The sequence below is a fragment of the Pan paniscus genome, chromosome 5 (assembly GCF_029289425.2).
Source record: "Pan paniscus chromosome 5, NHGRI_mPanPan1-v2.0_pri, whole genome shotgun sequence".
Lineage (NCBI taxonomy): Eukaryota > Metazoa > Chordata > Mammalia > Primates > Hominidae > Pan > Pan paniscus.
Window position 1 is genome coordinate 129,974,868 of NC_073254.2, and position 26,730 is coordinate 130,001,597.

The 26,730-nt window shown below is 43.6% G+C and overlaps 1 protein-coding gene and 1 long non-coding RNA gene across 2 annotated transcripts; one reads left to right on the forward strand and one right to left on the reverse strand.

The window, feature by feature from the left end:
- Positions 1-4,088: 4,088 nt before the first annotated feature.
- LOC117980669 (uncharacterized) lies at positions 4,089-13,841 on the reverse strand. Its single transcript, XR_004672112.3, has 3 exons — positions 13,693-13,841; positions 9,598-9,731; positions 4,089-7,585 (listed from the first exon to the last, which is right to left on the reverse strand). It is a non-coding gene; the product is annotated as an uncharacterized LOC117980669 (long non-coding RNA).
- A 153-nt stretch (positions 13,842-13,994) lies between these two features.
- On the forward strand, positions 13,995-16,401 carry GPR6 (G protein-coupled receptor 6). The gene is made up of 2 exons (XM_003805505.5): positions 13,995-14,152; positions 14,776-16,401. The coding sequence occupies exon 2, from the start codon at positions 14,794-14,796 to the stop codon at positions 15,880-15,882; it is 1,089 nt and encodes a 362-aa protein (XP_003805553.1). The 5' UTR covers positions 13,995-14,152; positions 14,776-14,793; the 3' UTR covers positions 15,883-16,401.
- The last annotated feature ends 10,329 nt before the right edge of the window (positions 16,402-26,730 follow it).

Consider the following 26,730-nt stretch of genomic DNA (forward strand, 5'->3'; position numbering starts at 1 on the left):
ACAGGAGTGGGGTTCCCCTCCTTTTAGATGGTTCTTGTTAACCTAGACCTGCTTAGGAGCAACAGCCAGTGTAATGAGTGAATTGACAAGCAAAAGATGCTGGATTCCTTGTGGGGATATACTATGGATGCCTGGGGTTCTGAACAATATTTTTCATACCAAATGTGAGAATAGCTAAAATATCAACACTATGCTTCATTGACATTTCTTTTCTTTATCTGCTACCTCTCTCTTATTTTATTAAGTATTCCTTATGTTTCAGGATAATTTTCCCTTCAAACTGTAAGCAAATTCTTGGAAATAATTCATTAAAAAAAATAAAGCTGGGTGCAGTGGGACACCCACGTAATCTCAGTGCTTTGGGAGGCTGAGGCAGGAGGATCGCTTGAGGCTAGGAGTTTAATGCCAGCCTGGGCAACATAGCAAGACCCCATCTCTACAAAAAAATTAACTGGGCATGGTGGCACACACCTATAGTCCTAGCTACTCAGGAGGCTGAGACAGGAGGATCACTTGAGCCCAAAAGTTTGAGCTGCTGTGAACCATGATCGTGCCATTGCACTCCAGCCTGGGCAACTAGAATGAGACCCTGTCTCAAAAAAAAAACATAAAATAAAATTTAAAATGCTAAAAATAATTAAATGACTTCTAATCATTTGAAAGAGCAAAAGTACCAGCTGAATTGAAGCCAACTTAAAATTAAATTGCAGATAGTCTCCTACAGTCTAGATAACCAAGTGTAATGCAAACATTGCATTATTACTAGGAATGAATGGAGACACCTGAGATTTAGAAATGTATGAGGAATTGTGGGAGAGGTGGAGGTTTCCCTATATGACTAATTCTGGCATGGCTTCTAAATCAACTGCAACTTCTTTAGGACTCATTACCACAGGTATCTCCTGTCACTATCATATAACATGTCAGTGTCATATAACACACCTGCATGTGCAAGCACGCACTCACACACACACACATACAGACACTGCAAACACATACCTACATAATATGCATTCACACACCCACATATCTATGTGACCCAATGCACAATACACATTTCCACATACACACCCTACCTAGCACACAGGTTTGGCAAACATATGCCCCCAAAACATATGAACACCCACACCTCAAGAATATATGTATATTTCCCAAACAGCAATACCACACATGAGCATAACACACCCACACAAATAATGTGTAACACACAGCTGCACCACACACACTCCTACTCTGGCTTCCCTCTTGACCGTCACAGGCTGTAGTCTCAATATGTTGATAGAAGCAGCTCATTTGGGCAGGAAAAGTGCTACCTTGACCATCACGACTTTGGTTTTGCTTCAGCTTACAGCAGGGGTCTCCAACCCCTGGGCTGGTACTAATCCATGGCCTGTTAGGGACCAGGCCATACAGCAGGAGGTGAGTGGCAGGCAAGCGAGCATTACTGCCTGAGCTCTGCCTCCTGTCTGATCAGCAGCAGCATCAGATTCTCACAGGAGCGAACCCTATTGTGAACTGTGTATGCGAGGGATCTAGGTTGTGCGCTCCTTATAAGAGTCTAATGCCTGATAATCTGAGGTGGAACAGTTTCATCCTGAGACTATCCTCCTGTCTCTGGTCTGTGGAAAAATTGTCTTCCACGACACTGGTCCCTTGTGCCAAAAAGTTTGGGGCCTGCTGACCTACAGTGTCTCCCGTAATCTAGAAGCCTAACACAAAGAACCCAAAATCCTCACAGTGGAGCCACAATCAATATCTTATTCCCAGGAAAGTTGTGAAGCCCTTTGAATTAAAATCAAGATAGTCCATGAACCAGAGATGGGACAATGAGTTCTTTCTGTAAAAAACTGAACATGGTGTTCACTGCTGATTTGATGCAATTTAAGGGCAGAGATGAGTGAAACTTGGCACAAGTGGTTTCAATGAAAAATGCTGTAACCAGAAAAATCATTCCATGTACAGGACTTGGTCTTGAATTCTCAATATATCCCTCTGTATTTTGTGGCTTTTAAATATATTAAAGTGTATTAGCTAGGATTTGGTGCAGCTGTCAAGTGGCGGGAAACTCAAAATAGTAGTGACTTAAACAAGAAAGAAGAGGGAAAGTAATTCTCTCTCATGTATATATAGAATGTCCAGGGCTGGCATGGTGGTTGCATCATCACTGGGGACACAGGCTTCTTCTCTCTTGTTTCTCCAACACCTTCAGCATATGGCTTCCACTTCAGGATCTAAGATGGCTGTTCCAGTTCCAGCCATCATGCTGACGTTCCAGTTCCAGCCATCATGCTGACATTCCAGCCAGCAAGAAACAGGAAGGGGAAGGGCATGACCCTTTCTTTCAAGAGCACTTTCTGGAAGGCGACATGCTACACTTGCATGTACATCTTACTGATCAGAACTTAGTTACGTGAGCACACCTAGCTGCAAGAGAGGTGTAGACATATGGTATTTATTCTAAGTGACCATGTGCCAGTTAAAATTTGGGGTCTATTACTATAGGATAAAGAGAGTGGATATAAGAAGATAGCTATTAGTTTCTACAACACATTTTTAAAGGATTAAAAATAGCTTTGGGAGCCTGGGCAGCATGGTGAAACCCCATCTCTACAAAAACTACAAAAATTAGCTGGCCGTGGTGGCATTAGCCTGTTGTCCCAGCTACTCAGGAGGATGAAGCAGGAGAATCACTTGAGCCTGGGAGGTTAAGGCTGCAGTGAGCTGTGATTGTGCCACTGCACTCCAGCCTGGGTAACAGTGAGACACCCTCTCAAAAAAAAAAAAAAAAAAAAAGCTTCCACCCAGAGGTAATCACTGAATCACTGTTAACATTGTAATATGTAGTGTGTGTGTGTGTGTACATATAATTTCTTTTACAAAACTGAGTCAATACCATATGCACTTTTTTGCTTGCATTTTGCAAATGTCTTTTTATGACTATGTATAAATATCTATCCTTTTTTAAAAAGCTCAAAAGAAAAATGTATGATTTGACCTAATAAAATAAGCATGTTATCCAAGACACTTACTAATACTTGCTTGATGCATCATTCAGTTCAGGGATCCAAGGAGACCATTTCACATCATGCAAAAAGCTGGGAGGAATTGAGAACCTATGAGAGGGCAGGGTCCCTGGCTCAAGGAACACATGGGGGAGTGGTGAAACCCCTGAGAATGCAGGTGTAAAGGATGGACTCCTGGAGAGACTCACCTCTCTGTCCCTGGGAAGGAAAAGTGGAGGGGGAAAGAGAGTACAAATTAATGCTGGTATCCTCCCTTTCTCCAGCCAAACCTTCAAGTGCTGCTAGTGTTGGCTGAAGAATTGAGCTCATGATATTTTGGGAAAATTATTTTATGAATTCTGCTGTTTATGATACTTAGGGCTTTATTCCCTTAGCAACTTCTCCTAGGACTTAGAATCCTTCTCAAAAGCTCAGAGGATTACATTTCAGATAAGCATGCAGAGTGGTGACTTATCTTAGCGGCAACTAAGAAATCTCAGTTCCTGTGTGCTCTCATTTAGTAGGCCTGCTTTATTGACTTGGTCCCCACAAATGTGTCACAGGAAAACATCTTTCTTTCTGCTTACCACTCCCTCGCTGTCTTCCTAAAGCATCAATTCAAATCAACTCGTCTGAGAATTCTCCTGTGGGTCCCTGCTTCCTCTTGCACCAAATCTAACCTTCTCTACTGAACTTGCAGCCCCCTCTGCGATCAGCTCACTGCTCCCCACTGCGGGCTCTTTCCCAGCTCCTGCATTGTACTGAAGCCAGCGACACTGTGGGTTCCTTTCCAGAGCTGAGACCTTTCTTTCTTAAGGAAGTGCGAATTTGAGAACCAGATGGACTCTATCTCTAATGAACTGTGTAATACTGAATGTTATTTAACCCCTTTGAGCCTCTGTTTTCTTGTGTGATCAATAATACATAGGAGAGAATAATAAAAATGGAATAATAAATATGGTCCTATAGGGGCGTGGCTGGGTCAAACCATGCACACAGAGTGCCCTGCATTGTGCCTGGCCCTTGGCAAGGGATTAAGTCACTGTGACATTCCTCTCCCCACGCTTTTCCTTTTCCCGTGTAGCCATTTTTCTGTTTAGGGCCTTTTCTCTGCTCAGTTCACAGCAGATTGTATCCTGCCTGGATGTCACTTGTTCTGGGTTGGTCTTCTTCACCTTGCTCCTGCTGGGCTGGGCTGTCCAGTTGTGCAGAGCCTGTTGGCTTTTCTTGCAGCTGAGGTTCTAGCCTCTGACCTTCTTAGGGAACTCTGTGCCAGAACTTGGTGGCTATGGTCTCCCAGCTGCCCAAAGTCTCTGCTGTCCTGATGTGCTAACACCCTTCTTGGATAAATTGTACAGGCCTTGGCCGCAGAGTCAGCCTCTGGGCAGTCAGGTGGAGGCTGCAGCCTGCCTCTGGACCTGCCCCCTTCCAGAACCTTTTATCTCCCCAGAAGTTCTTGGTCCTCTGTCTTCTCTAATAAATGACAGAAAAGCTCCACTGTAAAGCCATGGATGTGTCTTTCTGAGGTTAGAAGCCACAGTGGACATTATCTTTTAAAACCACCTTTATAAAAATGCAATTTCCAGGACAATCAAAACTAAAGTTAGAAAAGGAAAAATGAAAAAAAAATCCCTCAAATTGGACATACAAAGCATTACTATCTACAGTGGACTTCATCAGCTCTACAAGTACAGCATTAGGTCCTAACAGATGGGGTAAAGAATAGATCATTCAAAGAAGAGGAAATTGAAATTGTCTTACAAAAAAGACAAATATTTAATGTTATTGGTAGTCAAATAAATATTAGTCAAATAAATGTAATTTAAATTTTTAATGAGGTACCACTTTGCTCATTAGATTGAAAGTTTATTTTAAAATAGTAAAACCCAGTGCTGGAAAAGCTGCAGAGAAGCTGTTACGTTCACAGAGTGCTATTGTCATTGTAAATTATTACAATCATTTTGAAAAGCAATTTGGCAGTGCATTTTAAGAGCCGTGAAAATGTTTCTGCTCTTTGACTGACAATTTTCACGTCAATAATCATGCAAAATAAAAATAATTATGTGCATGAAAGTAATCTTTGTAGGGTTATCTACAACAGCAAAAATACATGCAATCTAAATGTCAAACAGAAGGGGAATGGTGAATTAAACGTTGCCCCGTGTCCTCAATGTAATATTGTGCAGCCATCAAAATAATCCTTCCATTTACCATCTCATATTTATCTGATATCTTCATCCCCACATTGTGCAATGAATTAGGAGGCAATCCCTTGGTTTTCTGGCCCCCTAATTATCAATCATGTGTGGCCCCATCTGTGCTTGTCATCCTTCTGCCCCTGCCCACTTTCTCAGGTTAATCTCTCCACCTGTCTTGCAGACCTTCCCTATCTTTGTTCCCCACCATCTCACTCCCTCAATTACCTCCTCTCCCAGAAATCAACCTCAGCCTCTTGGCTGTCTCTTTTCCCTTCTTGTCACTTTCATTTTCAAGGAAAGCTCTCCCTTGTACCTACACCTCTATCTAGCTACTGCCCTATTGCTCCCTCCCACTTTAAGCCCACCTTCTTGTTAGAGGCACCTGCACTGACCTTTCTCACCCCTCACTGACACCCATTCACTTCAGCCTGGCTGCCCTGTGCTTTCAGCAAGGCCACCAACATCCTGGTTGCTGTGTTCAGTGAATAGTTTTTCCTTCTTGACCTTAGCTCATTTAGCCTCCCAGGGTGTACTTTGACTCTCCTTCTCCTGAAACTGCTCTTCCTTTGATTCCCACAGCCCACTCTCTTGTCTCCCACAGTCTTGTCTCCCTCACTGAGGCTGGGATTCCATCATATGTCCTGCCTTTCTCACTGCTCTTCTCAACATCCTTTGTCGTTACCTCTTCCTCTACCCATCCTGTAAAAACAGTATTCCCGAAGGGACTGTCACTGATCCCCTTCACTTAGGTTCATCAACTCTTTTCAACTGGAGTCAGACACGCAGGATTCAAATTCTGAATTTCTCACTTTCCAAACATGTGGCAAAGTTGTTCCACCTCTTAAGCATCAGTTTTCTTTCCTATAAAATGGAGATAATAACAGAACCCACCCCATAGCATACCTAGTAAATGGTACAAATTCAATGCATGCTAGCTATTCTTCTTCTTCTTCTTCTTCTTATTATTATTATTATATGATACCCTACTCTATTTTTTCAGTCTAGACTCTGCTGAGCTTCAGAGCAACTCTTGTATTCAATGTCCTACTGGAGGCATTTGCCTGGCTGTCCTTCCTCAAACTCCATATGTCCACAACTGCATGAACAATTTAGCTCTTCCCCAACCCCATTCCTGACCATATCTGAAAACTGGGAGACATCCTTGATACTTTTTCTCCCTTTATCTGTATTTTTCTCCCCAGGCATGTCCCATAAAATACTGCAAGTGGATTTCCCTAAGCTCATGCCCCAACCACCAGAATGGTGAAATGCTAACGTTGTAAATGCGGGAAACTCCAAGATCATAGAGGAGCCCAGGGCTGTAAGATAAAAGGAGCTGGAGCCCCAGACTGACCATGTGAAAGGCTGCCTGCCTGGCAGAAAGTCCTGCTTTGAATTTCATGTAAGAAACAATCCCCTAGTACTTTATGCCACCAAGATTTTTGAAACTATCTTTCACAGCAACTAGATATGCTTTAACTAATATAAGTCCAAAATATCTGAAGGATTCATGAACTACTCCAGTCCCCTCTGTTACAACCCTCCGTTAAGCTTTCATAATCCTTTTTTTTAGTAGATCATTGTAACCGCCTCCTAACAGGTTTGCCTGACTTCACTCCTACCTTTCTCTAATCCATTCTCCATACAGTTGTTGGTGGGGCCTTCATAAATTGTTAGAGGATCCCAAGTTTGATTTTATCAACCATTCCTGCTTAAGGAGATCTGGCACTGATTCCCCACTACCTTCATATAAAATCCAACTCCCGCTATACCATAAGAGGCCTTTCATGAATTGTCTCCACCTACCTGGTGTATCTGTGCTTCTGTCCTTTTGTCTTCCTGGCCAGCCAGAGTTAACTACCCACAGTCTCAGTGCCCTGTGCCAGGCTTCCTTGACTGCAAGCTTTTGGGTATGCAGCTCCCTCAGCCTGGAACACTTCCGTGTCTTCCTTACCTAGATAACAGTTACTCATCTTTTAAGATTCAGCTCAGGTGTCACCTCCCCTGAGAGGCCTTCTGTGACTCCTCCAGGCTGGGTGAAAGTCTCCTGAGTGTCCTCATTACCCTTATATTCACATCTTTTATAACATGCATTATACTGTCCTCATAAAATCTGTTTACTTGTCTCTGAATACAGACAATATTTTGGCGTCATTTTCTAGCACAATGTATAGCATATAGTTAGCACTCAATAAATGCTTATTGAATCAATGACTAGGCAAAGTATAAAAACATAATTACAATGCAACATAGAAAAGATTGACAATAAAGAGCTGGGTGTGGTGGGGCATGCTTGTAATCCCAGCTACTCGGGAGGCTGAGGCAGGAAGAACACTTGAGCCAGGAGTTTGAGTCTAGCCTAGGCAACATAGCGAGACCCCATCTCTATAAAAAAGAAAAGAAAAGAAAGAAAAGAAAAGAAAACTATTAACAACATGCCATTTATTACTAAGTGAAAATTTGAATTGTAAACTGTATGTATAGTACACTGCACACTATGCAATAAATCTACATGAAATATATATGCATGTGGATAAATTTTGGAAATAATCATTCAAGAGACATTTATTTAGCACCTACTTTGTGCCAGATAATAGTAATGGAAAGATTAATTAGAATTGATCCATCCTCTCAAAAAGTCTACAGTCTTGGGGTGGTGGTGGGGGTGAAGCAATCTTGTTTAGCTGATGGGAATATTGGGAAATGATTTTCTTTCAAAATTCTCTTTAATTGTTCAAAGCAATACATTTAAAAAACAGCTTGCAAACAGAAAACAGTCTATCAAATGCTGCTCATAGTAATACTGAAGTTATAAAATTCAACCTCCATTATCTTGGATCCATCTATCTGCAGTAAATCCTCTATGAGTTTTTGAGTCTGCCTACACACTATTGCACACTTTGATCCATATTTGTTTTTGCTTCCCCACAAGATTGTCAGTCTCATGTACACAATGGATTTGTCTGATTAAACAGGTGCTGGGCAGCCCCTAACTGGCTTAATTTTGCTATCTAGTTTAAGGGTGGCCTTTCTTTTCATACAAAGCAGAAACATTGGGGTAAGGTGGGGTAGGGAAAAGTCTATGCTAGAAATGGAGAGGAACCTTTTTTGAATTACTCAACCCCAAGCCCCTGCTCATCTGCCCTTCAGGGAAACTGAGGGGAGCTGAGAACTGTGGCAAGGGGAGGCACCTTTCCTACCACATGGGGAAGCCCTGACCGCATGCCCAGTGTCCTGGAGGCCAGAGTTGATGATAGTGCTGCTCCATTTTGCATGGTTCATCAGGCCTCACTTGCCCTCTTGGCCCAGACAGGGACAGAAAGAGAGGCAAACCTGCTACTGGGGGCCTGATGGCCATGCCAGGGAAGGGTGAGGGAGAGGACCATCCTGTTCTTTCCATCAACAGCTCCAGGACCTGTCATGGTCCCTGGCAAATGGCAGCCCTTAGTAAGTATGACGCTGGTGAAATGAACCAGATCAAGGCTCAAGTCTCCTGCTAGTGCCCTGTGTAACTGTGGATAACTTCACCTCTCTGAACCTCAGTTATCCCACCTGCAAAGATCATAACCTCAAACTCCATGTAATTGTCTCAAAGAATAAAATGAAATAGTACGGAATGAGCTTCAAAGAACTTTGAACATGTAGGGTCTATTTGAGGATGCAGGGTGGGAGGAAGGGGAGAAGCAGAAAAGACAACTATTGAGTACTGGGCTTAACACCAGAGTGATAAAATAATTTGTACAACAAACCCTGTGATAGGAGTTTACACATGTCACAAACCTTCACATATACCCCCGAACCTTTTTTTTTGAAAAAGAGAGAGAGAGAGAGAGAGAGACTCCAGCCTAGGTGACCCAGTAAGACTCTCTCTTTCTCAAAAAAAAAAAAAAAAAAAAAAGGCGGGGGGAGCCAGAGACCTTAACAGACACCTCACCAAAGAGATATCCTCGTGGTACATATGCATCTGAAAGGATGCTCCACATTACATGTTATCAGGGAAATACAGATTAAAACACAAAAAGAGAGAGAGAGAGAGAAAAGAAAATGGGGGGCATGGCAGGTTGGAAGACTGCCTCTGTGTTCATTTTCAAATACACTAATTACACTAATAGAAACAACTTTTTCATTAACATTCTCATAATCAGTAAAGTTGGTGCTCTAAGTTGTAATAGTATACATTCCTTCATAAACTCAATAAAGTTATTTTCACTCTTTATGAAAAAAAAATATGCCTTTAAATGTTACGATTTATTTCTCATGCAAAATAATGTTCATTAAGTGAATTAAACCCCAAATCTCAACTTCCCTGCAGTGTTCTGCATCCTGTGGACATGTGATGATAATAATGGTGCTTTGCTCCTTATCTAAATTTGTGGGGAACATCAGTTGATGCTGACCTTCCAGGATAGAAGCCCTTTGGAGTGAGGACTGCACACCTGGCATGAGGGAGGTAGGAACATCCCCGATGTGTCTGGACATGCTGAAGAAGTAGGTATCATAGAGCACTGATGCCTGAGGATGAGGGGCACCCCTGGGGACAAGCAGAAACAGAAAGAAAGGAGATATTTTTAATAGAATTCATCTTCCTCAGCATGTGTCCCCAAAAGATTACACTCCATCCAACACCATGGATCTGGATAAAGAGTGTAGTGTATTCAGTGGCCCTTTGTGATTTCTGTCTCTTGTAGCAACAATCTTTCTTAATAAACAGCTTCATACATCTCACCAAGCACTTGCTGTCTTCCTGAGATGTCAGCACAAGCACCTGGGTACCACCAGATAGACTTACACTTCCCAGTTGAACACTATACTGCTTATCCCCAAGAATCAAGAACAGGGAGCGTGTGTGTGTGTGTGTGTATGCGCATGCAGATGCCCAGAGAGAGAGAAAGAGAGAGACAGAGAGACCAGAATTTCTTGCCAGTGTGGGTCTTTTCAACTTAGTTTTGTAAGGTTCTGGACAGCTTGGCTGGCTGCAGTCCTGATATTATAAAACAGAATTGATTTGCAAGGATTTGAGCCAGGAGAGGGCACACCTGGGAGGCAGCTGTGAGATCAGCACAGAGCAAGGGTGCAAATGCTGAGGTATCTTGAAACCTATAGCAGAATAAAGGGTCGGGACAACCTGAACCAGAGTCAGAGTTTAGTGCTCCCTAATGGGGCTATTGAATTCATCAGGGCCAAGAGAGAACCATGTGCCAGCCTTTATCTTGAGAGAGGAAGGAGGTTCTGTGTGTATATGGAAAATTAAAGGTCTGCAGAGGAGATGTAGTGAATGTGTTAAACCTGAAATTACACTGAATGATTTAGAGCTGGATTCTCACTGAAATTTCTTTATTGCAACTATTCCAAAAAGATACCCACTATTTCAGGAGTTTCACTACACACTAAACTGACAAAGGGATTGTTTAGATGAGTGTTCTCAACCCTGAGTTTTCTTTCGGGTCTTTAGAAAATACCCACTCCAGACAAAATGAATCAGAATTTCTGGGTGAGGGATCCAAAGATGGGTAGTTTTTAAAACCCTTCCATGTGATTCTAATATGCAGCCAGGATTGAGAACTGCTGGCTTAGGCTGAGATGGGAATGAGATATCAAAGGAAGCTAGAGAAAGAAAGATTGTGGTTGAAAGGCTGTGATTCCTGGGCTTAGCCTCAGACAAGAAAAGTTTCCTCATGTTTATGCTTAAATAGTGCTAGAACAGAAAGAAGCAAGGCACCTCAGCCTGTGACAAGTTGGTCAAAGGGTTGGCAATAATGAATTTAATCTGTGACTACCAATCAGAAGCCAAACTCTGAAGACCCCAAAACATAAACAAAACCAGACAAGCTGGTGGATGAATAATACATTTGGTTGTATGTTTCAGTCAATGATCAAGGATTCACAGAATAGAAACCACTCAAGGTAGCGCAAGATTAGGAAGGTTTGTGGTAGAGACCCAAAAGGTAATTCCAAGGCATCAAGGGATTTGGGCTCCCAGAGCCAGGAACCAGACACTCAGGGACTGAGGTCACTCCTTTCACCTCTTGGTCATTTGATCTTCTTCATCTCTGTTCCTCTTCACGCATCTGCTTCATTCTTCCAGTGCAGTTGGCTTTCTCTGATTAAACACTTCACACAAGGTCCAACACACAAGTGGTTCAGCTCTAATTTATCACTGTCTTTCATGTCCAGAGCCCAACGCTGACTCACCGTTGTTAACGTGTTTCTTAGTTCAAATTTTCAACAGAAAAGGATCTGGTCACTAGCCCAGCAAAGGATGGCTGATCGTATCTAGCTTCCGGTGAGGTGTCAATCTCCTCCCATATACTAGGGTATGTGTGGAAAATTTCATGTGGTTTACAGGCTGAACACTTTAGGAGACCATTGGAAGGGCAGGTGCTTATATAGTAGGTATAGGCAAGGCAAGTAAAGAAGTCCATCTAATTTCCATCTATAACTGATGAAACAGACACATTTTGCTTTCCCATCTTCTACCTTCCAAAATATGGGTGGATATAGGGGAGATAAGGAGGAGTTTGAAAGAACATGCTCTGTCTGCCCAGGACCTTGTCTAGCATCCAAAAGAGGTAACCACAGATTGGCATCACTCAAAGTCAGTCTACATATCCTCAACCATCATTTATGTACATGATTCTACATGTGTTGTCTTCCTCTGGAAATCGCTGAGAAATCCATTCTTGGTAATGTTGAAGCCTAAGGATATTCAGAGATCCTGTGGTAGGTTCAATTTTAACCTCATACTTTCTGCTACATTGTGGCATGTGAAAATGGAACACACTTAGATATTAAGGAGGATTCTCCTCCCCTTGGGCTTTTATCTGATCATTTGGAAAATCCTCAGTTAACATGCTGTTACAGTGGTTTGACGGCTCACTTGACAGCTCTGAAATAACATTCTTGACTCTTAGATGACAATCTTGTACTGAAACACAAAATGGCTCTTTTCAGAAATTTAGAAATTCAGCCAAGTTTTGGGTTCAAGAAAATAGTGGTGTGTGGATTTTTTTAAGCTCTCCAAATGGATAAATTGTGTGTAAACTCACTTTCTGTCCAACATCAGCTATTGCACCAAAGAATTGAACTGTCATATGTCCCTTGTTCTTGTAATTAAGTTGGCTGCATTGAGGCAGGAATAGTCTGGACTTGGGGGTCATGTTTAAAGGCAGCAACCTAGGGTAAACTTATCCTCCAACCCATGGACAGTCTGAATATCTTTTTTCCCCTCTTTGGAGCTAGAGGCAAAGTGAAGGGAGGAAAGCGTCCACAGGGAGAAGTAGGGGGAGCACTAGCAACAAATGTTGCCAATTTTCACTTTTCCCAGACCATGTGATCCCTGAAAAGTATGGCTGTGGCCTCTGTGCAATGCCATCATGCCAATGTGCAATCATCTATTTTAGAACCTCAGATGGCATCAACTATTTTAGCTCTTGCCCAGGTACAGCTATTGCACATTCTGGGAGAAGAAAGAGATTAAGAAGACTAATATTCGTATCTTACTGACAAAACAAAACACCTTTAAAGCAAAAGGATGATTTATCTGGGCTGAAAATAAAACTCCTGCCTACTGAAGTCTGGTGCAGCTGAGTTATCACGATTTTCGTCCTGTAATTTGTTTTATAGGGTACTAATTAACAGGGCAAAGTCTGAAGCCAAGAAAGTAAATCAGATTTTGCTGTTTTCCTTTTCTCTAGCAAAATGCAGACCTGGTCTTTAATTAAAGCGCAAGTTCCAAGGGCGCTATCAGCTACCGAAATTGGGAAAACATGGGCCGAAAAGGTCACAGTGAAACCTGCTGTGTAGAGTTCAAAAAAGATAATGGGAAAGAGAGGAACTGCACAGGCAACCTCCAAAAGAAGAGATTGTTTTCCTCACATGTCCCCGTCTTATCCATCTTTTAACTGCTCCCCATAACTCAGAATTTCTTCCCTGACTCTACTCAACTGAGCATGTACCACAAACATCCTTTTTAAAAATTGGATTTCAGGCCTGGTGAGGTGGCTCACACCTGTAATAACAGCACTTTGGGAGGCCGAGGCGGGTGGATCACACGAGGTCAGGAGTTCGAGACCAGCCTGACCAACATGGCAAAACCCCATCTCTACAAAAACTAGCTGGGCGTGGTGGCGTACATCTGTAATTCCAGCTACTGGGGAGGCTGAGGCAGGAGAATCGCTAGAACCCAGGAGACAGAGGTTGCAGTGGTCCGAGATCGGGCCACTACACTCCAGCCTGGGCGACAGAGTGAGACTCTGTCTCAATAAATAAATAAATAAAATTTTTAAAAAGTGAATTTCTTTTCCCAGATAATTCCTGTTTCGGGAACGGCATTTTTTTTTTTAAAGGTAGCTACTTTCCCATCAAACACCCCTGTCCCAACCTCCCCCTTCTCCGGGGTTTCTTTTTTGACTTGATCCCGCAGTGATCTTTGACGCTGGGCTTTGCTGCCCGGCAGGTGTCACTCATCCTTCACCCCTCCCCTCCCAGCTCACCCTCTTCGCCGCCTGGTCTCAGGGTCTTCTTCACTCCGTTCTCCCTCTCCTTGTCTCTCTCCCATCCCATTCCTGGAAGTTCTGGACTGGAGGTGGCTGCTCTGGCTTCTCCTCCCTCCTAGGACCCTCAGATAGTGTTAGGGGCAGGGGGAGTGCGGCGGGGAGGGCACAGGATGGGCTGGCGGGGAGAGTGAGTGCTGGGCTCGCACCGGGAGCCGGGAGCCTGACGTCACCACGCCCTGCCTGTCAATCTCCAGCGCGCGCCGCTCGCAGCCGCCTTTTCTGCCACCAACTGTATCTCTCACTCGCGGCGCCGGCACAGCGACAGGCGCCCCGCGCTTGCCTCCTCCCCGGCCCGGCCGCCTCCTGCAGGCAGCTGCTCTGTCCGCGCGGGGAGCTCAGCCCGGCGCCCCGCCTCGGCGCCCATGACCAGCGACTTCCAGAAGTCCTGACGCCCCAGGTGAGTGGCCGAGTTCCCAGGGAACTTTGAGGATGTGGGGAGAGGAGGGGAGAAAGATAGCCAGGGGACAGGTCTTTCCAGAAGAGGAGAAATGGAGCCAACCTTGACTCCGACCCTCTGCTGCCCCCATATACACACCCTAGTCTCTCCTCCCAGACCCCCTTCGCAGGGGTCTCTGGGCTCCAGGACGCTCCAGGCTTCGCAATGCCAGAAACTTCGCTTTCAGCACCGCGGACAGCGTCTCCGCTGCCCAGCCCCATGGGGATGTCCTGGTCGCGCCGCCACAACACGGGCGGGACTCTCCCAGGATGACACTCCTAGCTTGGTGCACTCGGGTGCGTGTGCAAATACAGGCAGCCTTGGAGAATTGATCCTTGTGCATGTGAGTGCATGTTGTCCTGGTGTATATCTGCAAAAACTCAGAAGTCCGCGTGGGCATTTCACTCACTCAACAGGTATTTATTTTGGGTTCGCACTTAACCCATGATTCCCCGATTTGCTCTGGGGTCCCAGGGTGGGGTGGGCAACTCAAGTGGGGCAATGCGAGAGGAGGCTGTACGCGTGGGGAAGTTTCCTGGCAGCCTGAAGCGTACACCTGACGCCTGCACTCCCTCCCTATGCAGGGTGCAAATCCGGCCGCGATGAACGCGAGCGCCGCCTCGCTCAACGACTCCCAGGTGGTGGTAGTGGCGGCCGAAGGAGCGGCGGCGGCGGCCACAGCAGCAGGGGGACCGGACACAGGCGAATGGGGACCCCCTGCTGCGGCGGCTCTGGGAGCCGGCGGCGGAGCTAATGGGTCTCTGGAGCTGTCCTCGCAGCTGTCGGCTGGGCCACCGGGACTCCTGCTGCCAGCGGTGAATCCGTGGGACGTGCTCCTGTGCGTGTCGGGGACAGTGATCGCTGGAGAAAACGCGCTGGTGGTGGCGCTCATCGCGTCCACTCCGGCGCTGCGCACGCCCATGTTCGTGCTGGTGGGCAGCCTGGCCACCGCTGACCTATTGGCGGGCTGTGGCCTCATCTTGCACTTTGTGTTCCAGTACTTGGTGCCCTCGGAGACTGTGAGTCTGCTCACGGTGGGCTTCCTCGTGGCCTCCTTCGCCGCCTCTGTCAGTAGCCTGCTGGCCATTACGGTGGACCGCTACCTGTCCCTGTATAACGCGCTCACCTATTACTCGCGCCGGACCCTGTTGGGCGTGCACCTCCTGCTTGCCGCCACCTGGACCGTGTCCCTAGGCCTGGGGCTGCTGCCCGTGCTGGGCTGGAACTGCCTGGCAGAGCGCGCCGCCTGCAGCGTGGTGCGCCCGCTGGCGCGCAGCCACGTGGCTCTGCTCTCCGCCGCCTTCTTCATGGTCTTCGGCATCATGCTGCACCTGTACGTGCGCATCTGCCAGGTGGTCTGGCGCCACGCGCACCAGATCGCTCTGCAGCAGCACTGCCTGGCGCCACCCCACCTCGCTGCCACCAGAAAGGGTGTGGGTACACTGGCTGTGGTGCTGGGCACTTTCGGCGCCAGCTGGCTGCCCTTCGCCATCTATTGCGTGGTGGGCAGCCATGAGGACCCGGCGGTCTACACTTACGCCACCCTGCTGCCCGCCACCTACAACTCCATGATCAATCCCATCATCTATGCCTTCCGCAACCAGGAGATCCAGCGCGCCCTGTGGCTCCTGCTCTGTGGCTGTTTCCAGTCCAAAGTGCCCTTTCGTTCCAGGTCTCCCAGCGAGGTCTGAAGGGCTCGCCCCGTGTTCTCTCACCAACACCACACCCCAACAAGCCAGCCTTTGGTAAGCTCGGTGCCTGCTGACGAACTCTGAGATCCCAATGGTGTGAGTCTGACTTTGGAAAGAAAAAGGGACTAAAGAGAAATGCAACAAACTTACAAGGACAAAGAGGCTTGTTGGCACTTTACATATACAGTGTATACATGTGTACATATATATACAAATATTTGTATCTTCTGGAGGTGTTCAGGATGTGGAGCTTCCTATTCTGTGAAAAACCCAGAAAAAGATATGGTTGTATACTCAAATTGTACATCACATTTGTCAAACGAAGACATTCCAATACTGCTTAATTATAGCACTTTATTTTTAGCTGCTGAACTGCCAAAACAGTGTTGCCATTTTCAAGGGCAGGGAAAAGGGAGTAAAAGGTGTATTTTTGTCGTATGTGATAGAATATTTTGCTGCACATGCATCAACAAATTACAACATATTTTGTACACGAATAAACCCATTACAAGAATGTAATTTGGGGTATGTCACTGACTATAGAATTACAATTAGCTGAATTGTAAGTGTATGAGTGTCTTTCTTTCCTTTCTTCCTTTCTTTCTTTCTTGCTTGCTTGCTTTCTCTTGCTTTCTTTCTTTCTCTTTCGTTTGTTCGAGATAGAGTCTCACTCTGTTGCCCAGGCCTGAATGCAGTGGCACAATCATAGCTCAGTGCAGCCTTGAACTCCTGGGCCCAAGAAATCCTGCTTTAGCATCCCTAGTAGCTGGGACTACAGGCATGCCACAGCATGCACCTTACTTTATTTATTTTTTTAAGTTTTTAAAATTTCAATAGTTTTGAGGGTACAGGTGCCTTTTTTGGTTACACAGATGAGTTCTTTAGTAGTGAATTCTGAGATTTTAGTGCACCTGTCACCTGAGCAGTGTACACTGTACCTGATATGTAATCTTTTATCCCTCACCTCCCTCCCAACCTCTCCCCACTGCAAGTCCCCACAGTCCATTATATCACTCTATATGGTTTTGTGTCCTCATAGCTTAGCTCCCACTTATAAGGGAGATCATATTGTATTTGATTTTTCATTCTTGAGTTACTTCACTTAGAATAATGGCCTCCAGCTTCATCCAGGTTGCTGAAAAAGACATTATTTCACTCCTTTTTATGGCTGAGTAGTATTCCATAGTATATCTCTATCTCTATCTCTATCTCTATCTATCTATCATCTATCTATCTATCTATCTATCTATCTATCTATCTATCTATCTATCTATAATCTTTTCTTTATCCAATCCTTGGTTGAAGGGCACGTAGGTTGGTTCCGTATCCTTGCAATTGCAAGTTTATTATGTAGCATCATTCTCCTGAGAAAACCTTAACGTAAAAAAATCATATGCATTTGCACATTGTTCATAAACTTTCACTGAAATACCAAATTTATACCATTGTGGTTGGGGAGGGAGGGTGCAGGAAGGGAGTAATATATTCATGTGGCAGTATTCACAGGACAACAAAGGGTTACTGGTGTTATCTGTGCAATTTAGTCTACTCCCTTGGTTAGTGGGTTTGGAAAACAAGTATCCGAGGATGTCCGAAAACATATCTTCCTCTCATTCCCTGTGCACTTGTGAATCCTGAAACCACAACTTTCAGTTGTAATTTTTCCAGTATGGCAAGAATTTTAAATGTTTAAAATTCATGTTGACTTAATACATTGTCGCTGGCCAGATCTTGTAGTAAAATGCACAGGCTTGTAAAATGAATAAATTCTTCCAAGACAGAATTCCAAGATATATACCTCCGACCTCATGAGGTACACAAAAGTATATCCAGTATCCTCTCTTGAGGTACTCTCATCTTCAAAAGAGGGCACTAAAATCCTTAAGCACTAAACATTCCTATTCCACTGATAGGTGTGAGTCATGATGATTCCCCTCCTTCCCTTCTTATAGGATGATGTGAGGATAAATTGGAGAACACATGAGGGCATGCTCTGAACCCTCTGTGAATTAATATGCACACCAGCACAAGTCGTTACTACTCTTATGCCTTAGGAAAATACACACAAGCAAATTTATTGAGTGAGTTCCTACTATCCTACTATTGAGTTCCTAGACACAATTCCATGGATTGGAATATGGAAGTGAAAATAAAAAAACAGGCAAGAAGTCTCTCAACTCCATAGTGCTACCTTCTAGTGGGGAAGAGGGCCTACAAGCAAACAAATAAATATATAATGTCATGTTAGGATAAATGCTAACAAAGAAAATAAAGGAGGATGAGAGATGGAGTTCTCCAGTTAGGGTGGCCAGGGGAGATCTCTCTAAGGAGATAACATCTAGGAGGAAAGCTCAGTGAAGAGAGAATGAGATGCATGAGCATGCAAGGGAACAGCTTTCCAGACAGAGGAAGCAGCAAGTGTGAAGGCTTCCAGGTGGGAGCATGGCCTTCAAGTTCAAGGAACAGCAAGGAGGTCAACGTGGCTAGACAGGCTGAACAAGGAGAAGAGAGGCATGCAGTTAACTTGAAGGACCTGGGATATGATCATCTCAAACTTCACAGGCCACTATAGGGACTTGGGCTTTGACCCTGAGTGATATGAAAGTGACATGATATGGTTTATATTTTTAAAAAAATCACTCTAGCTATCCTGTTGAAAATAGTCTCTAGGAGGGTCAGAGTGAGAGCAGGAGATAGGGGTCTATAAACATAATCCCCATGAGAAATGACAGTGGCTCGGAGCACAATGGCAGTGGTGGAGATGGTGAGAAGTAGTAGATTCTAGAAATGTGTTGAAGGATAGATGGGAGGTGGGGCATGAAAGAAAAAAGTTCGGAATTCATCCAATGAGTGAATGCAGGGGTCTTTAGTGAGCAAGGAAAAACTGAGGGTTGGGGGGGTGTACACTGGGAAGTGTGATGATTAATTTTATGTGTTAACTTGGCCAGACAATAGGGAGCCCAGATATTTGGTCAAACACATTTTGATCATTTGAAGTCCTGAATAGAACAAAAATATCGGCCTCCCCCAAGCAAGAAAGAAGTCTTCAGTGGGTTTCCCTTGGACTCCACTTGCAACATTGGCTCTTCCTGGTTCTATGGAAGATGGTCTTGAGACTGGAACTACAGCGTCGACTTCCCTGGGTTGTCAGCCTCCTGGCCCACCTTGCAGATTTTGGACCTGCCAGCCTCCATAATCATTGAACAATTCCTTAGAATAAATGTCTTCATGTGCACATATGCGCACGCACGCACACATACACACACGCACATCCGATGGGTAGGATATATCTATGTACATATACATCCTATTGGTCCTGTTTCTCTGAAGAATGGTGACTAATACAGGAAGGGTGGCAAATTAAAAAAGTTAGTTTTAAATACCTAGGGAGCTCACGTGTGCAGTTTATTCATTTATTTATTTCACAAACACTTCTATAGCACTTACTATATGCCAGACACTGCTCTAAACCCTTTACAAATATTAGCTTATTTAATCACCACCTTTATTTAATTCCAAACTGGTTAGGTCTCAGCAGGAGACAAATGGCACACTCAAACCAGGTGACTGAGGAGAGTTTAATGAGGAGACTATTTATAAAAGTGTGAGCATAGTTAAGGGAAATCAACAAGGAATGGTGAAACACCCCCAGAGCCAGCACCAGCAGGGCTGCGAGAAGGGGGAAGAAGAGAGAGCAATTACTGGAACCAGGAGAGAGGGCTTTAGGTCTCGGCTGTCCAGCAGGAGCTATGGCCTTCAACAGAGGAAGGCAGCAACTGCCAACCTATGGCTTGACAGGGAGAGATCTGGGAGAATAAATTACTCTCTTCCCTCCATCCCACCTCTTGATGGAGGCTTCCATTAACTAAACTGTCAGAAGCCAGACAGCAAGACAACTCTTTGGTGCAGGCCACAAAGATCAGCTTCCCTGGGCACTGAGCAGATAGAGAAGGGTGAGAAGTGGACCTGCTGGTGCAAACAGAGAATATCCAGCACAAACGCTGTGAGCTCAGTACCCTTGTTGCTCCACTTTTTAGCTAAGGCACAGAGCGGTTAGCTGTGCATATCTGGAATTCAGGACCAAGGTCTAAGCAGGACAAATGAATTCAGGACTTGTCAACATATAGGTAGTATGTAAAGCCATGGATCTAGAAGGGGTCACCTCATGATACTCACAGACAGAAAAGAGAAGAGGGCCAAGGACTGAGCCCAAGGAAATAGCAGCATTTAGAAATCAAGAAGAAATAGAGGATCAAGCAAGGGAGAAAGAAAAGTGATCAGTGAGGTGGGAGGAAACCAAGAGTACAGTGACCCAAAAAATAAAGAAGAAAAAAGTGTGGGGGGAAGAAGTAGTCAACTGGTTCAAATGCAGCTGAGAGAATAAGTAAAATGAGAACTTTAAAAAATGGCTAAAGATGATGTCATGTGAATGTCATTGGTGAACTTGACAAGAAAAGCTTCAGGAGAGAGAGAGAGAAAAAAAAGCCTGACTGTAGAAGGTACAAGAGAAAATATATGAGCAATCTAGTCTCCAGCAACTCACAACAGAACTGTGACCTTTTCAACACTATAAAACACACTACATTTTATAGATGTAGAGTTTTACACTGTCTATAAATTCAAATCAGGGAAGATCAGCATTATTGCTCACTCATCAAATTAAAATTTTCTAAAGTATTAGCTATCATGGACTCTTCAGCATCACCAGACACTGGTTCAGGTCCTATTACCATCTGGAATGCATTCAAGTGAACTAAAATGTAAAAGCTCGTGCCGTCAACCTTCTCATGTGTGATGGGGAAAACAGTATAATTTCAGAAGTAGAACAAAAAAGTCAATATTATTTTATCTTTTATACTCACGGAGAAAAAATTTCTTGCAATCATCACATTGAGAAAGTTCAACACTAGAATAATCAGACGCAAACCATGGATCTGTCTTCAATGCACTTATTAATATTCAATATCAGCCCTGGTCCTAATAAAAATGTTTGGGAGAGCTAAGTTTAAGAAGATACTAAACAATCAAGTTGTTACTAATGCTGACTTACACAGTTGGCCAAGCTGTGTAATGTCAGCAGGCTTAATATTAACCAACCTGGGAATATGAAAATATAAAACTGTGGGAAGATCTTGAAACATTTCCACAGAAGAAAGTCACATATTCATTTGACCTATCAAATATTAATTAAGAATTACCTACTGCAAGATCCAATGCTAGTTGCTAGAAACATAGTCTTTTAAAAAGCTCTTTAAATATTTTTATTTTTAATTTTTTTGTGGGTACATAATAAGTATATATATGAAAACATGCAGTCTTGGAGAAAGGCAAGACTCACTCAGACAGCTAACTGCCTACCCACTTTGTTGTCTAATGGGCATCCTAAATTTAACACATTTAAAATTGGACCACTGATCTTCACTTTTGAACCTGATCTTTATCCCTTATGTATAAGTTAACAACGTCATCTTTCTGGGTATTCAGGCCAGAAACCTTAGACTCACACTTGCCCTTCTGTTTCTCTCATACCTCACAATCAATGTGTCAGCAAAGCCTGTTGTCTTTACCTTCAAAGTATACCCAGAATCCAGCCACTTCTCACCATCCACACCACTCTCATCATCTCCTGCCTGAATTACTATAGCAGCCTCCTGTCTTGTCTCCCACTTTTCAGTTATTGTGCCTATCCACCCACTATCTACACAGTGGCTCACCCACATAAACAGTTGCTCCTTGACTACTCTTCAGATCTAGGCATAAACCTACCAGGAGTTCTTTATTTTATTTTATTTTATTTTAACTAATTAATTTTGTTTTTGAGACAGACACTCACTCTGTTGCCCAGCCTGGAGTGAAATTCCATATAAGGCAATAGATACAGCTCTGAGAACAGTACAAATGAAAAGTATGACAACAAAAGTATGCACAGAATAGAAAAGGATCCAACAGGAATGTCAGGAAAATGTTGTGCAGGTCTCCACTCAGGAGGCAACACCAAGCTGAGTCTAGAAGAACAAAAGAAATTTTGAAGGCATTGAAGGGGGTGGGGGGTGTTCTAGGCGAAGAGGGCAACATGAAGCACAAAAGCATAGGCCACTCAGAGAAATGCAGGCCATTCAGCATGGCTGGAATGAATAAGATGTAGAGACCAGAGAGGAGGTAGCAGGAGATGAGTCTGGAAAGATAGAAGGAACCAGAGCACAAACAGCTGCATTGACAATGGATGTAGGTGGAAAAGACTGGAACCCAAATACCATTTGGGAGGCTGGTTGCAGTAATGCAAGTGAGAGGTGATAACAGCATGAGCTAAGCAGGGCAGAGGGCTGGGGAGGAGATGAACTCAAGAGATCTCAAAGAAGTAGAGTGTCTCAGACTCAGTGAGTGATTGTAGGGGCTGAAGAACTGTTTAGAAGTCAAGAGTGTTAAACTGGGTGAATTCACTGAAATGGAAACATAGAGGGAGAGGAAGATTTGAGTAAGAGAATAACGAGTCAAGCTTTCTATGTATTGAATTTCAGGATCTGTGAGATATCGAGTGGTCCTGTGGCTTTGGAGCTCAATATTATTTTATCTTTTATACTTTGAAGCTCACAAGGATGCTTGGAATGGAGACATAATTTCTGTAGTCATTGACCTTACAGTGGAAGTGAAGCTATGGGAGGAAATGGGAAGAGGCCAAGGTCACAGTCCGGGACCAGTACATATGGAAGTAGAATGAAGAAAAGGAAAAGGGAAAAGGAGACCTAGGAGTGGCATCCAGGGAGAGCTTGAGAAGCCAAGAGGATGTGATTAAGTGTGTAAAGGCTGACAAGACATCAAGTAAATAGGGATTGGCAAGGGTTCAATTTAGGAACATGGTGGTCATTGATGGCTTCAGTGAGAGCAGCTTCCATGGAGTAGGATGAAAACTAGATTGAGTGGATTGAGGAGAAAATGAGAATTTTCATGTTTTTCAATAAATTTAGCTTTAAATGGAAGGAGAGAGATAGATAGTATCTAGATGGAAATACAAAATCACAATATAATCTTTCTTACTTTTAGACAGAGGAGAAATCACCACATAACTGGAAACACTGAAAATAGGAGAGGAGAAAGATGGCTGACAGAGTCAGGCTTGACAGGAGGAGGATGGGGTCCAGGACACAGTGTCAGAGGAAAGAGGAGTATAGACAGGAGGAGGTGGGGACACAGTTCCCCTACTCTGACAGGAGGCAAGGTGGGAATAATTGGTACTGATAGATCTAAGTTTATGGGAGGTGGGAGGAAGTTCATAGAGTTCCTACCTGACAACCTAGATTCATCTGAAGGAGGAGTGCCAGTTAAGAGACTGTTACAAGAAGTATCGAGAACCTGAGTTGATGACATTGGGAACAAAGCTGCACACTTGAGACACTGTAATCATTTAACAAAAGGTGAAGTTCACACCATACAAGCACTGCAAGAATGTAGAGCAATTAGAATTCTCATAGACTGATGGTGGAAAAGTAAAATGGTACAAACACTTTGGAAAATCTTTAGGTGGTTTCTCAAAAAGTTAAACAAAGTCCTAACATGTGACTCAGCCACCCACTAGTAAGTATTTACCCAAGAGAAATGAAAGAATATGTCTACATAAAGGCTTGCACATGAATGTTTATAGCAGCTTTAATTTTAACAGCCAAAAACTAGAAACAATTCAAATATCCATCAACAGTGAATGAGTATACAAATGGTGGTACATCCATATGATAGAATGCTACCCTGAAATTAAAAGCAATGAACTATTGGTACATGCAACACCATGGATATGTCTTCAAATAATTATGCTGAGTGAAAGAAGCCAAACCAAAAAAAAAAAAAAAAAGAGCAAATAGAGCAGTATTCTGTTTATACAAAATCCTTTAAAATGTATAGTGACAGAGAAGATCAACAGTTGGGATTGGGGGTGTAGGAATGAGAGAGAGGAAGGGATTGAAAAGGAACACAATGAAAGTTTTGAAGTGATATGTTCCATCAATAATTAGTTTATTGAGAGTTTTTAACATGAAGGGATTTTGAATTTTATCAAAGGCTTTTTCTGCATCTATTGAGATAATCATGTGGTTTTTGTCTTTGGTTCCATTTGTGTGATGGATTATGTTTATTGATTTGTGTATGTTGAACCAGCCTTGCTCCCAAGGATGAAGCCAACTTGATCATGGTGGATAAGTTTTTTGATGTGCTGCTGAATTCGGTTTGCCAGTATTTTACTGAGGATTTTCGCATCAGTGTTCATCAGGGATATTGGCCTGAAGTTTTCTTTTTGTTGTTGTTGTGTCTCTTCCAGGTTTGGGTATCAGGATAATGCTGTCTTCATAAAATGAGTTAGGGAGGAGTCCCTCCTTTTCATTTGTTTGGAATAGTTTCAGAAGGAATAATACCAGCTCCTCTTTGTTTTTCTAGTAGAATTCAGCTGTGAATTCGTCTGGTCCTGGGCTTTTTTTGGTTGGTAGGGTATTAATTAATGCCTCAATTTCAGAGCTTGTTATTGGTCTATTCAGGGATTCATCTTCTTCCTGGTTTAGTCTTGGTATGTTTTATGCGTCCAGGAATTTATCCATTTCTTCTAGATTTTCTAGTTTATGTGCACAGCTATTTATTACAAACCCACAGCTAACATCATATTTAATGGGCAAAAGCTGGAAGCATTCCCTTTGAAAACGTGTACAAGACAAGGATGCCTTCTTTCACCACTCCTATTCAACATAGTATTGGAAGTTCTGGCCAGGGTAATCAGGCAAGAGAAAGAAATAAAAGATATTAAAATAGGAAGGGAGAAAGTCAAATTGTCTCTATTTGCAGACGACATGATTTTATATTTAGAAAACCCCATCATCTCAGCCCCAAAACTTCTGGAACTGATAAGCAACTTCAGCAAAGTCTCAGGATACAAAATCAATGTGCAAAAATCACAAGCATTCATTTACACCAATAATAGGCAAGCAAAGAGCCAAATCATTAGTGAACTCCCATTTACAATCCCTACAAAGAGAATAAAATACCTAGGAACACAGCTAACAAGGGATGTGAAAGACCTCTTCAAGGAGAACTACAAACCACTGCTGAAGGAAATAAGAGAGAGGACACAAACAAATGGAAAAATATTCCATTCTCATGGATAGGAAGAATCAATATCATGAAAATAACCATACTGCCCAAAGTAATTTACAGATTCAGTACTATTTCCATCAAACTACCATTGACATTCTTCACAGAATTAGAAAAAACTATTATAAATATCATATGGAATCAAAGAAGACCATGTATAGCCAAGACAATCCTAAGCAAGAAGAACAAAGCTGGAGGCATCACGCTACCTGACCTCAAACTATACTACAAGGCTACAGTAACCAAAACAGCATGGTACTGGTACCAAAACAGACATATAGACCAATGGAGCAGAACAGAGACCTCAGAAATTACACCACACGTCTACAACCATCTGGTCTTTGACAAACCTGACAAAAACAAGCAATGGGGAAAGGATCACCTATTCAGTAAATGGTGCTGGAAAAACTGGCTAGCCATATGGAGAAAACTGAAGCTGGATGCCTTGCTTACACCTTACACAAAAATTAACTCAAGATGGATTAAACACTTAAATGTAAAACCCAAAACCATAAAAACCCTAGAAGAAAACCTAGGCAATACCATTCAGGACATAGGCATGGGCAAAGACTTCATGACTAAAATGCCAAAAGCAATTACAACAAAAGCCAAAATTGACAAATGGGATCTAACTAAACTAAAGAGCTTCTGCACAGCAAAAGAAACTATTATCAGAGTGAACAGAAAACCTACAGAATGGGAGAAAATTTTTGCAATCTACCCATCTGACAAAGGTCTAACTTCCAGAATTTACAAGGAACTTAAATATATGTACAAGAAAGAAACAAACAACCCCATCAAAAAGTGGGCAAAGGATACGAACAGATACTTCTCAAAAGAAGACATTTACACAGCCAACAAACATATGAAATAAAACTCAACATAACTGATCATCAGAAAAATGCAAATCAAAACCACAATGAGATACTATCTCATGCCAGTCAGAATGGTGATTATCAAAAAGTTAAGAAACAATAGGAGGAGCTGCTCGCTCGCAGCCAGAGACGCTGCTTTTTTTTTCCGGGTTCGGAGCCGTTCCGGATGCTTTAGGCTGCCGGATGTCTGATCTCCGGATAACTGAGGCGTTTCTGTACATGGATTATCTGGTAAAAGAAATGACCTGGGGGGAGGAGCCAAGATGGCCGAATAGGAACAGCTCTGGTCTACAGCTCCCAGCGTGAGCGACGCAGAAGACGGGTGATTTCTGCATTTCCATCTGAGGTACTGCGTTCATCTCACTAGGGAGTGCCAGACAGTGGGCGCAGGCCAGTGGGTGCGCGCACCGTGCGCGAGCCGAAGCAGAGTGAGGCATTGCCTCACCTGGGAAGCACAAGGGGTCAGGGAGTTCCCTTTCCGAGTCAAAGAAAGGGGTGACTGACGCACCTGGAAAATCGGGTCACTCCCACATGAATATTGCGCTTTTCAGACCGGCTTAAAAAACGGCGCACCACGAGACTATATCCCACACCTGGCTCGGAGGGTCCTACGCCCACGGAATCTCGCTGATTGCTAGCACAGCAGTCTGAGATCAAACTGCAAGGCGGCAGCGAGGCTGCGGGAGGGGCGCCCGCCATTGCCCAGGCTTGCTTAGGTAAACAAAGCAGCCGGGAAGCTCGAACTGGGTGGAGCCCACCACAGCTCAAGGAGGCCTGCCTGCCTCTGTAGGCTCCACCTCTGGGGGCAGGGCACAGACAAACAAAAAGACAGCAGTAACCTCTGCAG

Excerpts from the sequence above, each read along its gene's own strand:
- GPR6 (XM_003805505.5), top strand. The coding sequence starts at position 14,794 with ATGAACGCGAGCGCCGCCTCGCTCAACGACTCCCAGGTGGTGGTAGTG.